At 46.5% G+C, this 14,458-nt stretch overlaps 7 protein-coding genes across 7 annotated transcripts; 4 read left to right on the top strand and 3 right to left on the bottom strand.

Annotated features, from left to right (window-relative positions):
* Window positions 1-175: 175 nt before the first annotated feature.
* On the top strand, window positions 176-973 carry KUCA_T00003750001 (uncharacterized protein; the record flags this gene model as incomplete). Its single annotated transcript, XM_022602195.1, has 1 exon — window positions 176-973. One exon carries the CDS (start codon window positions 176-178, stop codon window positions 971-973), a length of 798 nt encoding a protein of 265 aa, XP_022459763.1.
* Window positions 974-1,031: 58 nt separating this feature from the next.
* On the bottom strand, window positions 1,032-4,271 carry KUCA_T00003751001 (uncharacterized protein; the record flags this gene model as incomplete). The annotated part of the gene is made up of 1 exon (XM_022602197.1): window positions 1,032-4,271. The coding sequence occupies one exon, from the start codon at window positions 4,269-4,271 to the stop codon at window positions 1,032-1,034; it is 3,240 nt and encodes a 1,079-aa protein (XP_022459764.1).
* Window positions 4,272-5,837: 1,566 nt separating this feature from the next.
* KUCA_T00003752001 (uncharacterized protein) lies at window positions 5,838-8,324 on the top strand (the record flags this gene model as incomplete). The annotated part of the gene is made up of 1 exon (XM_022602198.1): window positions 5,838-8,324. The coding sequence occupies one exon, from the start codon at window positions 5,838-5,840 to the stop codon at window positions 8,322-8,324; it is 2,487 nt and encodes an 828-aa protein (XP_022459765.1).
* A 340-nt stretch (window positions 8,325-8,664) lies between these two features.
* KUCA_T00003753001 (uncharacterized protein) lies at window positions 8,665-10,251 on the bottom strand (the record flags this gene model as incomplete). The annotated part of the gene is made up of 1 exon (XM_022602199.1): window positions 8,665-10,251. One exon carries the CDS (start codon window positions 10,249-10,251, stop codon window positions 8,665-8,667), a length of 1,587 nt encoding a protein of 528 aa, XP_022459766.1.
* Window positions 10,252-10,867: 616 nt separating this feature from the next.
* Window positions 10,868-11,917, bottom strand: KUCA_T00003754001 (uncharacterized protein; the record flags this gene model as incomplete). The annotated part of the gene is made up of 1 exon (XM_022602200.1): window positions 10,868-11,917. The coding sequence occupies one exon, from the start codon at window positions 11,915-11,917 to the stop codon at window positions 10,868-10,870; it is 1,050 nt and encodes a 349-aa protein (XP_022459767.1).
* Window positions 11,918-13,219: 1,302 nt separating this feature from the next.
* KUCA_T00003755001 (uncharacterized protein) lies at window positions 13,220-13,561 on the top strand (the record flags this gene model as incomplete). Its single annotated transcript, XM_022602201.1, has 1 exon — window positions 13,220-13,561. One exon carries the CDS (start codon window positions 13,220-13,222, stop codon window positions 13,559-13,561), a length of 342 nt encoding a protein of 113 aa, XP_022459768.1.
* A 198-nt stretch (window positions 13,562-13,759) lies between these two features.
* KUCA_T00003756001 (uncharacterized protein) lies at window positions 13,760-14,404 on the top strand (the record flags this gene model as incomplete). The annotated part of the gene is made up of 1 exon (XM_022602202.1): window positions 13,760-14,404. One exon carries the CDS (start codon window positions 13,760-13,762, stop codon window positions 14,402-14,404), a length of 645 nt encoding a protein of 214 aa, XP_022459769.1.
* Window positions 14,405-14,458: the final 54 nt, after the last annotated feature.

The following is a 14,458-nucleotide window of genomic DNA, read 5'->3' on the forward strand; positions in this document are numbered from 1 at the left end:
AATCGCATGCGGCGCAGGTAGTGTGAACTCAGAACAATCAGACCAGTGCATCTGTGCAACAAATGGTTATTCTGATGAGCCGCCTGTGGAGCTCTCCGCCCCCCTACGTATTACATATATATCCTACCGTTACGAAATCGCATTCTGCCCTTTCCTATTTCAAATAATTTTGAAAATGTCTTCCGCCGCACATACTTACGCTCCTACTGTGGAACCGCCTTCCTACAACGATGCCGAGGCTTTGGACGGGATGGCGAACTATTCCACGCCAGAACCAAGAGAGTCTCAAATCCCCAACGACTTCAAGTTTTCCACCAATGTTTCTGAGTGCGATGTTCAGATAAGACAGGTGTTTTTGAGAAAGGTCTACTCCTTGTTGTGTATGCAACTTTTGACGACGTTTTTGACTGGTGCCGTGATCTACAACAATACCGCCATCAAGGACTGGTGTCTGAATAACATGTGGATGTTCTTTGTGTCTATTGCCGGATCCTTCGGATTCATGATTGCCGCCTACATCAAGTCCAAGTCATATCCTTACAACTTGCTGTTGCTGACAGGTTTCACTCTGTGTGAGAGTTATGGTGTGGGTTTGGCGACATCTCTGTTTGATAGCAACGTCGTTCTGCAAGCGGTGTTGATAACTCTGATTGTGTTTCTGGGTCTAACGATTTTCACGTTCCAAACAAAGTACGATTTCACGCAATGGCAGGGATGGGCTTCTGGTGCCCTATTTGCGCTTTTGGGATTTGGAATCGTGGGCATGTTCTTGCCATACAACTCAGGAATGGAAGTTTTCTACAGCTGGGCAGGCGCTCTTCTATTCTCTGTCTTCATCGTTATAGATACGCAGATGATAATGAAGAAATTCCATCCCGACGAAGAGGTGTCTGCTACGATCATTTTGTATCTGGATGTGATCAACCTTTTCCTCAAGGTTTTGGCCATCCTCAGCAACAGGGAGAGAAACTAAGTATCTGCTATGAAAAATATGAATAAATAGCGAATACCATGTAGCGAATGCATTGATTTTAGTGAAGTTTCGAAGAGCCATTGATGGAGTCCTTCTCACCTGGTTGCTCCTTTGAGTCCACCAGTCTTCCTGATATCGAGGACGAATCGTAACACAACAACAGACACCACGCGCAGAAGAAATTGAAGAGATGGTGCAGCCAATAAAGGTTTCTTGGCCCATATACCAGGGCGTAGAACGAAAAGTATGCAATGGTGGCCCTGGTGATCATTTGAAACGCGCGTGACTTGGGCCGAGGAATCATCGACCCCGAAACATGGTGCTGGACAACCAGCACAATGGGTATTATCGCCAGGAAGTTGTGAGAAGATGAAAATGGAGTGGACCACTTGAGAGAAAAGTTGTGGAACCAAACAATCAGAATGGGGATGTTGATGGGCAATAACCAGATCATAACCATGAGGAAAGACAGTGAGTAGTTGCTGAAGTTCTGGTACACTTGTGATGGAGACATTCCGCTTGGAGCCAGACTTGGAGTAGTAGATGCTGTCTTGGAAGAAGATGCTCGCAATACCACTGTTATCTGGACTATACAGCAAATCACGTAGGCGAATTGGAACGGCACGAAAAATGGCACAAGGATGAAAACCATGATCATACCAACGGTGCGACGGCGAGAGTTGAACACGGGAGGTCTTGCAACGCGTTCCACTGCTTCACCGCTTCCAAACCTTTCATTAAAACAATGGAACCCAGAAACTCCTGCCAGAATGACCAAGTATACTGTGCACACCAATGATATTGAAATGATAAAGAACATGGGACCGTAGAACCACAGAGCCGATGCATCAATTCCGAGAAAGTAAGGGTTTGTGTGAATGCTAGGGTCCTCTAGTCTCTTCATTAAAGCAAAGTCCGTGGTATCTACCGGGTCGAGCGCACGCAGGATGCGCTGAACGAACTCAAATGATGTGAGACTTGAAAGTAGACTGGCCACAACAAATATGGGCACGATAATGTCCACCCTACACAGTCGCTGTAACCCGGCTCCAAAGCTGGGGTAAACCGCAGTCTTCATGTACACCCTCCACTGGAACGACAACACCATCAGACAGATCGAGATGGGCATGCTCACAATGGCCAATCGGTATTTGAGAATCAGCAGACTAAGAGATTTGAGCCAGTCCACGCTCATGTAGATGTCCAGCACCTGGTCCGAAGCAAGCGAATCGGAGAAGAGTTTCAGCTGCATCGTGGGGAGGTTGTTTTTGGAGTAAGGACAGTAGGGGGAAACTCCATTTATCAGCGACAAAACACGGCCGTCTCTGTTCAAATTGACGTGCCATTTGACCTCATCCCTAATGTGCTGCATCATGAAAGGCGCAAAGCGCTCGGTGGAAGACTCTTCGAATCTCACGTCGAATTCGTACGCCAGAAGACTGCTCCACGCCGAGGGTATGCTTACCGAGACGCCTATAGGTCTGTGCATTGGCAGCGAAAGATCATAACCTCGCGTGAATAGCTTCCACAAACTGGCATCACCTAGGACGAAGTTTGTGGACTGTTCCAGCTCCAAATCGCCCAACACAAAGTCTTCACTTTCTTCAGGGATCGACTTTGGTGATTCCACAATTACAACCGCATCATATAGCTCTAGAATGGATGAGTCATACTCCAGCAACTGGAAAGGTGTTCTACCATCACCAACGGAAGATTCCACCGTTGATTGGGTGTCACTAGAGGACCTGGGGATTGTCTTTACATCGCCATGAACGTCCACACACTCCAACTCAACATACTTGTTGGTGTTTCCGGTGGTGTAATCCAACAGTTTTTGGCCCTGTCTCTTTTCAGAAGGAGCGAGAGTTCGACAGAGTAGCACAGCAGGGGCCGAGGTTTGCCCGAGCTGTTCGATAGCCACTGGCTTGAGAGAACTCAAGAACGTGTATTTGAACTTCAACTCATCTTTTGGAATGTAAAACAGATGCAGTTCCGGCATTTCTCCCTCAGCCTTCTTCTTTTGAGGTATTTGTAGAGATTTCTCTCTGGACACCGAGCTCGATAGATGCTTGGTATCTATTTTGACCTGATACTGAAAACTCTTTCCACCGGAGCCAACATTCACTGCCTCTAATTCTTCCCGAGAAATCTCCTCAAACCCAGATAACAGGTGTCTCTTGAAAATAGACATTCTTTCTGGAAGCGGACGCGTTCTTTTTGGCGAACCTCCATCCACTATCTCCAGGAGCATCTTGGAGACAACTTTGCGCAGCTGATCACACCACACCACAGCCAGGTGGTCAATTGGAGTCCATACTCCAGGAATACCAGTTGTAGAAACAACCAGCCCATGCGTAGATGGAACGAGACCGTCTAGAGTAGTGTAGTCAGCAGGGAGGATGTTGTCGGAGAGACCACCGGTGATGGAGACAATCGAGACATCACCAAGTCTCTTTGTGGCGATCTTCTCCAGATCAGTCTGAGCATCACCGGTTGCAAATCCACTCCTCCAGAAGTTGTCTGTGGATGCAAACACCTTGAGGATATCGCCATCAAAAGTGGCTGGAGCGGCAGCATGAGGTGCAGCAAGGGTGATTATCGTATTGATCGAGTTCTCTTTATAGTTGGGTAAGCTCAACATAACTCTGGCCACAATTCCTCCCATGGAATGACCCAAAAGGATCACCGAATCCACTGGATTATCAGACTCCCTGTATAGGGTGAGGATGAACTTGATTGCTTCGTTCAGATACTCGGCCTGATCCAGCATTGTCCTTCCGTGAAAGGCCGTGAAGTCTTCATTGAAATCCGCGGAAAAGAAGTCTAGATTTGTCGCCAGCGGGTTCAGATGGTCTTCGGTATCTTTATGGGTCTGGTATGTGTCGTAGAAGATGTTTGCTGCTTCAGCAGCAAACGAACGCACCTGCTTGAAACTGCCTGCATTCCCTGGTATAAACAAAACAGGAGTACCGGTCAGCTCGATTTGCGTATCTTCGGACTCTGGAGGCATTCGGTCCTTGCCCTGCTCTCTGTAGAGGAAAAGCGAGTACTTCGAGGCGAACCTTGTGTGCGTCTCGTCAAACCCATGTATTCTGGCATAGGCTGGGGCCATAAAAACTCTTCGACATTCCGAACGGTCCGCTCCCTTTGAAACCTGCGAGAAGCTGTAGGTGATGATGAAGATAAGTAAAAGGCCAAACAGCGTCAGCCCACGTAGAGTGATTTTCGCCTGGTTCTGGCTCTTCCTAGGGACAACGGTCCTTGAGCCTGTGTACGGCAGAGGCTTCAATTTGAGCATTGTGGACTAAAAAGGCTCAAAAAATGGCAGGATATCTCAAAAATCAACAGAAAAAATGCACCGCAACAGAAAACAATATCAGTACAAGTGAACAGTCTTGGACGGCAGCCTAGACCATGCAACAGAAACACAATTGAATAACAAAAAAACAGGCGGGCAAACAGGGAACAAAAACAAACTTTCCAGACAACTTTTGCAAGTTTTTGGCTTGTGTGATGCAAGTTCGATGAATATTCTCGCGTATCCCTTGTCCCTTGCGAGTGAGACCCTTCTCAATTGTCGCGACAGAACAGGCTGGGGTAGGGAAATGACTTGAGTTAATGATCGCGGCACCAGAATTTCTAATTGCCTGGTTTAGTATCAGATTCCAATTGAGGACACAAAAAAGGACAGAAAACTGGTCTAAAGCAACGTCTTGCTGTTTAAAGCCTTTGCAAATGAGCTCAGATGGGCTGGGATGGACAATAGCAGAGTCGTGTACTGAGACCAACGTTTTAGTACGAGTTTTCAATTTAAGGTTCAAATGCCGGGGAGAATGCAATATATGAGTTTTCAATAGCGGAATCCGAATCTGTTTTTCATTTCACTCAGAGAATCTTCAAAGCCCATAAACTGGTTTTCTCCACAACGTCAACAACTGTGGCTTAGGCGTATTCACATCAAACAACAAAATGTCTCATCCCAGGAAGTCCCCGGCACCGCCATGAATTCTGGAAATGATCTGCATTCGGCTTTGCACGCTAAAAATAATTGTTTGAGCCGCACACAACATATTTTCAGAATTGGTTTTCGCAGGTGCGGTCTTTTGCATTCTTGCAGATATCTGGCATGTTTATATAAAGGTTGACAGATTGGGTGGGAAGGATTCCACATAAACCGATTGAATAAGATTTCTTATATCTTGGGAGTATCCGCAAAACACACTCAATTGCTTGGTGAATGTTTTCAGTGTCTCTTACTCTATTGTTGTTCGCTTTTTAGTCTTTCTCGAGCACCTCGTACTAGTCTGAAACCCCATGCAGGCTGCGCCGCCCTTCCAGCATCTTTGAACAATCTGGTCTAACAGCCTTCTAGTTTAATTTCCAGAAATCAGTCACAAGTTTGCGCCAACTGGTACTCTCAGCCAAGTCTACCTCAACCTTTATTTCCACACCAAGTTAACCGCCGCTTCAAAATCCAACAAATTACACGTAAAATCGAAAACGCGTAAGCGCGCGGGTCGTGCATCCGAAGGGCCAAGCCCAAAACATAAACACGCTCCCGTGCATAAACGCGCTTTCTTGAAACCATAAGGAGGCATCCAAACATTGTTTTGGCGGGTGTTGTCTGGTTTCACCGCCGTGCATTTCTATATATTCCCCCTTGAATCATTCATCGACCGCGACTTCAAGGGTTTGACGCTCCTATAGCTGCCAGGTTAATTAAACGCCCAGACACCCCTTTCGTTACTCAGGTGAAGTGGTTAGACGGGAATTCTATTTTTTTGTTCTCTAAGCATTCTTCTTCTCCAACACTACGAGTTCCAGAATCTGATAGTGAGAGGATTGTTTGAGAGACTCTGAAGCAATGAAAAGACACTCAGAGCTCACTGCCATGTCTGTATTCAAAGGAGCTGGTGCTCTACTGCTGCTGGGATGGCTGCAGTTGGTTTCCGCGACTCCGTACGTTGGCTTTCCGCTGGACGAACAACTTCCCAACGTTGCCAGAGTCGGTGAGGAGTACGAATTCTCCATCAACAAATTGACGTATGAGACGGACGACGGAACTGTTGCCTACTCTGTTGATGGACTGCCTAGTTGGTTGTCCTTCGACTCCAGCTCGCTCACTTTTTCGGGGGTTCCCAAAACTGACGATGCTTCAACAGACGTGCCTATCTACCTGGTTGGAACTGACAATTCTGGCACCTTGAACAAGACCTATTCCATCGTGGTCTCTTCTGATCCTGGTCCTTCCCTGTCTTCTGCCAGTACTCTTATCGACCAACTGAGTGCCTATGGAGACACGAATGGAATCGATGGTCTGGTCTTGAGTCCGGGTGCTGATTTCAACATTAAGTTTTCGTCAAAAACTTTTGAAATGATTTCGGGGTCTACCAACAAAATCAAGACCTACTACGGGAAATCTCTCAACAGAACGTCGTTGCCAAGTTGGGCCTATTTCGATAGCGATACCCTCACGTTCAGTGGAACTGCTCCCGCCGTGAACTCTGAAATCGCGCCAAGTCAGTCATTTGGGTTTATCCTGATTGCCACGGACTACGAAGGATACACTGGCGCATACGGAACGTTTGACATCGTGGTTGGTGCCCACCAGCTGAGCACCAATATGACCTCTCCATTGGTCATCAATGCCACTGCTGGTGACTCATTTTCTTATACTGTTCCTCTTGAGGATGTGTTCTTGGATAGTGAAATAATCAGCAGTTCCAACATCTCCTCCGTGCAGCTGAACAATGCTCCATCCTGGGTCTCGTTGTCTGCCATGACCAAAATCTCGGGAGATGTTCCAGAGGACACAGACGAGAACCACGTTTTCAACGTCACTGTGACCGATGTGTACTCTAACTCGGTTCAATTGGAGTTTACCATTGAGGTTCTCACCACTGTCTTTACCGTTTCAAGCCTTCCAGATGTCAATGCCACGAGGGGTGAGTTTTTCGAGTACACCTTGGATGAGGATGACTTCACCAACATCAACGATACCACCATTAAGGTGGAGTTTGACGACAACACCTGGTTGACGTTCTTCCAGACGAACTACACGTTTGCTGGCAATGTTCCCTCTAAGTTCAAAGAGCTTGAAATCAGCTTGAAGGCCACGCTTGGCAGTCTTTCCACGACCAAGAAGTTTAACATAGACGGAATTGCGGGAAAGAAGAAGAAGACTTCGTCGTCATCTTCGTCATCCTCGCACCATTCGAAGTCTTCCTCAAGCTCCTCTTCTAGTCACACGTCCACAAAGACAGGCTCCACCTCTTCCGTGACTGCCACTCCAACCAACAACTCGAAGAGCAACACCTCGAAGAACTCGAATAAGAAGACACTCGCGATTGCACTTGGAGTAGTTATTCCAATCGTTGTCCTGGTGCTGCTTGGGTTCTTGCTGTTCTGTTGCTGGAGACGCAGAAAGTCAAACGGAAGCGACGATGAGAAGAAGAAGAGCCCTGATATCTCGGATCCAATTTTCATCAATGGATCGAACGTGCCTCGCAGCCAGAGTTTCGACACTATGAACAGTGAAGAGACCACCGCAAGACGACTCTCGACACTCAACGTGTTGAAACTAGACGGCAAACACTACGGTGACAACGCGAGCATTAACAGCTCTACCACAAATGTCAACTCCACGAGATCATCTATGTACGAAGATGCCTTACAGCACCAACCTCTAGATGATGAGAGAGACGCACAAGTGAGAAAATCATGGAGAACAAAGCTGGGAGATGGAACGTGGAAACCCCACGATTCGCTAAATTCTTTGGCCACCGTTGCCACCAACGAGTTGCTGAGTGTAAGAGTCACGGATGATGAACTCCGTCGCCGTTCCCAGATGTCTCAGCTGATGGGAGGATACGCCGCACGGAACTCGTCATCCGGCCTATTGGACGACCCTGAATCTCCCAGTGGAAACTACCAACTGTATGACAGCAATGGCAATATTACAGCAATGAAACACACAGACGGAAGATTCAATTCCAACGCAGACCTGCAAACATTGAGTGAGGAAGACTCTCCATTGTCGGTTCCCCACACGCACGGTCACCAGGCCTCTTCCATCGTTTCCAGCCAGGATTTCTCCTCGGAGTCGGTCCAGGAGGAGTTCAGGCCGAACGTATCAAAATCGGGAGAGACCACATGGACTCCTATCAACACCTCAAACGGTTCCAGCAATGGGAATCAGGCCAAGTCATTCGTTCCCTCCATAACGAGAAAGGTGTCCGCCAAACTCGTTGACTTCACTGGTCGTGGCAAAAAGACCAATAATGATCCTTTGCCAGACCAAGATCTGAAGTCTGTGAAAGGCGAGATCTGCGAAGACAGTGCCAGCGATTGAAGCTTGATGCTTGATCCTGCTGTATTCCCTCTTGAACGATTTGATGAACCTGTATGTCCACTAATAACCTCTTGTTATCGCCTGATAGACATTGGAGTTGCGCTTTGATTTTGATGTTTTTTTTAATTCTGACTTTTAATTTTTAATTTGAAAGCGCCTTTGTTTGATTATATTCTTTTTAATATGGATACTCTATTTATTTATCAACTGATATGAGCATTGTTAGTGGATTCACCAATTTGAATTGGAGTATGAATATATATTTCAGCAATGCATAGTGGCAACTTTCTCTCTGCACGCCTATCTCTATATTGAATATTGTATAGCTGATGATGGCCAATCACGAACTAGACCCCTTCAAATGCTGGACATAGTTAGCTGTGTCAATGGCTCTTCTTCTACCCTCAACATAGTCCATCATCTCTGTGTAAGTCTGTGGGATAACAGAGCAGTAACCAGGCTGGTCATAAGTACCGTTTTCATCTCTGGGAACGAAGAAAGAATACACAAAAGTACCACTTTCTTTGTGCTCAGAGTTATCCAAAGACCTGATGGTGGTGTCCACCTTGGCTTGCACCAGGGTGCCCGGCATGGACATGAACTCGTGCTCGTCAGCAGAAGGCTTGTTAGCTGAAACGGGCATGTCAAAGTCCTCCAGATGCCTGTTCAAATTCGAGATCGAGTCTGCGGATTCGTTGGCCTCGTGAACGTGTTCGGTGTAGGACACACTGGCAGTCATGTAGAGAACAGATCCAACCGGAACTGGAGCCTTGAAAGTGGTGGTGTCCAAAGAGACGAATCTAGGAGGAGCTCTGGCAAAAGAACCAACAGCACAATATGCCAACTCAAAGGTTTGACGCAAAAGATACCCTCCAAAGATCATGTAGGAGTGTCTGTTTCTGTATTGCGGCTGCATCATCAAGGTTGAGTTGATGACACTGTCTTTCATAAACACCAAATTCTCTGGTTTATCCTCGATGGCGGACACCTTCTTGGACGCCAGATACATGGAGTGCATAATGTTTGACTCCTCATTAGTTGGGGGAACCTTGTCCAGAGTCTCCAGCTTAGCTCTTAACTTCTTGGACACGTTGTGAGACTCGGCCCTCTTGAAGTCAATCCACTCAGCTTCGGTTGTAGGCAGCAGATGGTTGATAGGGAACGATTTGTGGGTCTCTGGGTTTCTGGCCACGAAGGTGAAGTTGGCTGTGAGAAAGCATTTGTCGTGAGGCAACGACGTGGGCGTGATCTCTGATGGAATCTCAGAGTCGTAGGCGTAGCCCTTGACCTGGATCTCCATAGACGACCGACCAGTCCAAGTCACGAACCCAGCCAGAACAAAGTTGTACTTCTCGATCTCGTCCACTCGCTTGTGCATGTAGATTCTGTCCACTGAAGCAGTTACATTAACAGGCTCAGCAGGTGCACAGTGCCTGTACGCAATTCTGCCGGCCAAAGCATCCAAGTCCTGAAACATCTGGCCCACTCTCAGATTGCCAGCAGCGTTGATATAACTATCGCAAAGCCACTTATCGTCTTTGAAGGGCAAAGTCAAATACGAGAACGAATCGTCTCTTGTTCTCTCCGTGATGGCAGATGTTTTGGTGGTTTTGTAAGCAAAAGAGTCCAACACCTTTCCCTCAGCCAGTTGCTTCTTTCTTTCTTTCAATGCTGCCAACCAGGTCACTTTATTGGGAGTAGCCTCCGGCATGATGCGCTTCTGGAAATCCAGAGAATCTGCCAGTATTGTCGACGTGGCATCAGCAGCATCTGCTGGGTTGATCGATCCAGTCGAATCCACTCTGTGGAAGTTGGACTTGGTCGAGTTGAAACGGGTAGCCCGGCTGGATGCTGCTTTAAGTGGGGATGGCAGATGGTAGCTGGCAGCTTTAGCCGAACTAAAAGTCTTCAACCTCAGAGACAACATTATGGAAATTGCGATATAGTTGCTTTCTCACTTTAAAAGCAAAAATAATGGTGTAAAGGATGTGTGGGTATGAAGTGTAATTCAACCTCAGTGATTGTTATGCTAATACACACACAACCAACTAGATGCGTCGAAATACCAATCGCCTTATGCGGAATTTGGACTCCGTCTTAAGTATGGGGATGAACGCGACTCAAGAGTTGAAATTCAACTGAATAAATGTGGCCGTAATTTGTTGGATTTCTGGACCTTCAGAAAGAACAGCTCATTTGAAGTATTCGACACGGCTTTTGGGAAAACAAGAATTTTGTTGACGTGGGTTTTAGCCCGTTGGGTCGACCCTAAGAAAATTACCCCAACCTATGTTTTGGTTAGTGTAGCATCTAATTATGCCTTGAAAAGTACAGATAGATAAGGCCTTCAAGACGGAACGCTTAACCTGAACCATCATTATTATCGTACGAACGCAGGAACAAATAGCATAAACCAAAGATATAAATAATGGCAAAGACCAGGACAAAAATAGCAAGTACACAATCATAATATTCAGAACAGAAGCCCAACGTGACTGTTCCCTAATTTTCAGCTTCATTTTCAGCTTCATTTTCAGCTTCACTCAATGAATAGTCTCCTCGTCAACGCTGAATTTCGCCCTCTTTCTCAGCCTCTCCAACTCCTCAGTGTCTCTTTGGGCACCCTTCTCCACAACCAAGTTCCTCAGTAGTCTGTTCTCCATCTCAAGCTGCTGGATCTTCATCTCCAGTCTGGTGTTGCGGTCGTTAAGTTCCTTGAGGTTTCTCTCCATCTCCTGTTCCTTCATCTTCTTCTTGACTCTGAACCTTGCACTGGCAGCAGTGTTCCGTTTTCTTTTATCCAGATCCACTGCATTGTTCGAGTCGAATGGCTCAGCGCTGCCGTCCTTCTCATCAGGTGTTGCCTTATCAGGTATGGACTCTCTTCTTGGGGGATTAAGCAAAGTAGCAACGTCCAGACTCTGATTGTGGGTTGAGGGAGACTGAAGAGAAGGTTGAGAACGCGAGTGCGAACGCGAATGCGGCTGTGACTGTGGGTTTGGCGAGGGCTGTTGCTGCTGAGCAATCAGCGCAGCCAAAGCATCTATCTGGTTCTGCGAAAGACCTGCGGCTGATAGCGTGCTCTGCGCACCAGGAGGAACTGGCACCTTGGGCACCCTGCTCAGGGCGTCTGAGCTGTTCTCTTGTTTGACTTTGGGCTCGCTAGCCCTCAGAAGCTCCGTTATCGTGGTCGGAACAGTTTGATGTGCGTATAAAGCGGAAGGTGGGTTCGATGGAGGTGGCATTCTGAAAGAGTCCGCCACTCTCTGGTAGCTGGAAGCACTGTTGTTACTGTTGCTATGGCTGTGATTGTTTCCGTTCAATCCTGAGTGGGCAGAAGAACTTTCCTCAAAGGTATCCTCGGGTAAGCTGGGCTTATCCTCGTCAGGGAATATGAACGACTCGTCGGCAAACGCTGCTAGCTCTGCGGAAAGTTGCGCGTCAAACGTGGAAGGGTCAGCATCCGGCATCAAGTTATCGATATACACCAGTTGCTCTAACAAGGCTGCCGGTGTATCGTCCGAATGGTTGTTGTGCTGTGCTGAAGAATGAGAGCCCATCAAGTCCTGGAAGTCAGATTCCGGGTGCGACATGGCTTTAAAAGAAACGGGGAATGAATTTTGACAGAAGAGCCGTTGCTTGTTCTCGCTTGTGTGCTTGTTGATGAAATGATGACAAGCGTAGTCTTATGTATAGACTCTAGGCAATGAATACCAAACGCCACAGTTGAGATCGTTGTTTTTTTTCCCGGGGAAATGGTACTGACGTCGACTTTGTAGCCACACACAGACACGGACTTGATAACAGGGTTTTGACTGACTGAGGCTGAAGGGTTTATCTAGTGTGTATAGGCGTGGAGAGCGTGAGATTTAAACATCAATAAAAAACTATGGTGGCGAAATGAAACGTGACTCGGATATCGATGAGCTCAGTTCACGTGACTTTATCGCTTCCTGATTGGCGCCGAAGGTGTGTCAAAAAGCCGACTCGGGTTGCTGTTTGGCATATCCGCTGTGGTGGGGACTAAAAACCTGGGCCGCATGGAAACTGTGGTGTTTACGGACCTGGGTAGCCTTCACAACAGCGCCATAGGAAAGCGCAAGTGTGGTGGTTCCAGTGCCTTGCGGCCGCACGGGTTCATCACGTCAAACAGAGATTGCCCTTGATTGTGTGAGGGCGCGGCGTCTGAAATTATTTGCGGCGGATAATTGGGGAATGCACTAAACTTTAAGCGAATAGCTCAGAAACGTCTTTCAAGAGGCACGTAAACGGCTGGTTACGGACAAAAGAAGCACTAAAAAGTATGAGCCAATAGTATAAATGGCTTCGGTAACAGAAGAGGCTTTTTGGGTTTCAATATGTGCGCTTCGTGCTAACTTGTATCTCACTTTTGTTACACTAAATACTCAGATACGCCTAAACAAAGTGTACCAACCAATTTATCACCACTTCAGGGTTTACAACCCTATATATGGACACGTGACCAATATCATCTCCGGACCACAGAACTATCTGAAAAATTTAGTTGGTGATAGCTCTTAGCTTTTTCAACAACTAGAAACCATATACACATATCACAATGGCTGCGTATGTATCAGTTGCAAACCCATCGATGAATGCGTTCTCTTGATGGCAGAAGGCACCCTTTGTTATATCTTTCCTGTTTATTACAATCCGCGAACAAAAGAGCTCTTTGCTGAGTCTATCTTTTGTCTTTGAACATGTTCAAAGGTTTTGAGATCACTACTGGCGTCTAACTACACGTTATTCCTCGTACTTTTCTCTAAATGAATCATGGCCGAATAGTATATAATCCTTTACTTCAAGGGATATATCAGGTCTATTCTTATTCATCAGACCGACACTCGTCGATCACTTGATTAAGGTCTTGCCACATGCCTTTCAGGCTATGGTCAAATACATTCCAAGGGAGAGTTAGATTTTACCTCGAAAGAACATACAAAGAATCAAAACGATCAAAATCTGTTTTCCTCTGCGACTTGAGTCTTGGAATGATTATATCAGTTCCAGGCAGTCTACCTCTGAAAATGTTTTTCAGAGAGACTGACGCATTAATTGATTTGACTACCGAAGGTAGCAATCCAACCAACCTCGTACTAACACCAGTTCTCTCAGTGAACAAGTTCAAAAACCAGAATCCCTTATCAAGAAGGAGAAGGCTATCGCTGAAAAGACTGCCAAGCTCGCTGCCGAGAAGAAGGTCCGCAAGGTCGTAAGTACTGATTCTTTATTCTGTGATGGTTTGAGCATTTTCACAACCCAAATTTCATTTAAGTGATGAAGACCTATTTTGAGATCGACTAGCTTCGGCTCTGTTGTCAGTTTGTTAACCATCTTTCGGGGCTGATAATTAAAGAATTCACAAGTGATATGCCAAACCACAGGATACCTTGAAACGAGACCTAGTTACTAACATGATATCAAACCAGTCCAACAAGGCTAAGAGAGATGCTATCTTTGAGAGAAACGCTGCTTACACCCAAGAGTACTACGATGCTGAGCGTGCTTTGATCCAAGCTAAGCGTGACGCCAAGGCTGCTGGTTCTTACTACGTCGAAGCCCAACCAAAGTTGGTCTTTGTCGTCAGAATCAAGGGTATCAACAAGATTGCTCCAAAGCCAAGAAAGGTTCTCCAATTGTTGAGATTGCTGCAGATCAACGCCGGTGTCTTCGTCAAGGTGACCAAGGCCACCACCGAGCTGTTGAAGCTGGTTGAGCCATACGTTGCCTACGGTTACCCATCTGTGGCCACTATCAGAAAGTTGATCTACAAGAGAGGTTACGGTAAGGTTAACAAGCAGAGAATTGCTCTGTCTGACAACTCCATCATCGAGGCCGCCCTCGGCAAGTACGGTATTGCCTCCGTCGAGGATTTGATCCACGAGATCTACACTGTTGGTCCAAACTTCAAGCAGGCCAACAACTTCTTGTGGCCATTCAAGCTGTCGAACCCATCTGGTGGCTGGGGTGTTCCAAGAAAGTTCCAGCACTTTATCCAAGGTGGTTCTACTGGTAACAGAGAGGAGTTCATCAACCAATTGGTCAAGTCTATGAACTAAGTTTAAAATCCTTTAATAAATACTAGGTAAGCGGTTTTAAGTTCATGATGTTAA

The sequence above is a fragment of the Kuraishia capsulata genome, genomic scaffold (genome assembly GCF_000576695.1).
Source record: "Kuraishia capsulata CBS 1993 genomic scaffold, Kuraishia_capsulata_scaffold_4, whole genome shotgun sequence".
NCBI classification, from domain to species: Eukaryota; Fungi; Ascomycota; class Pichiomycetes; order Pichiales; family Pichiaceae; genus Kuraishia; species Kuraishia capsulata.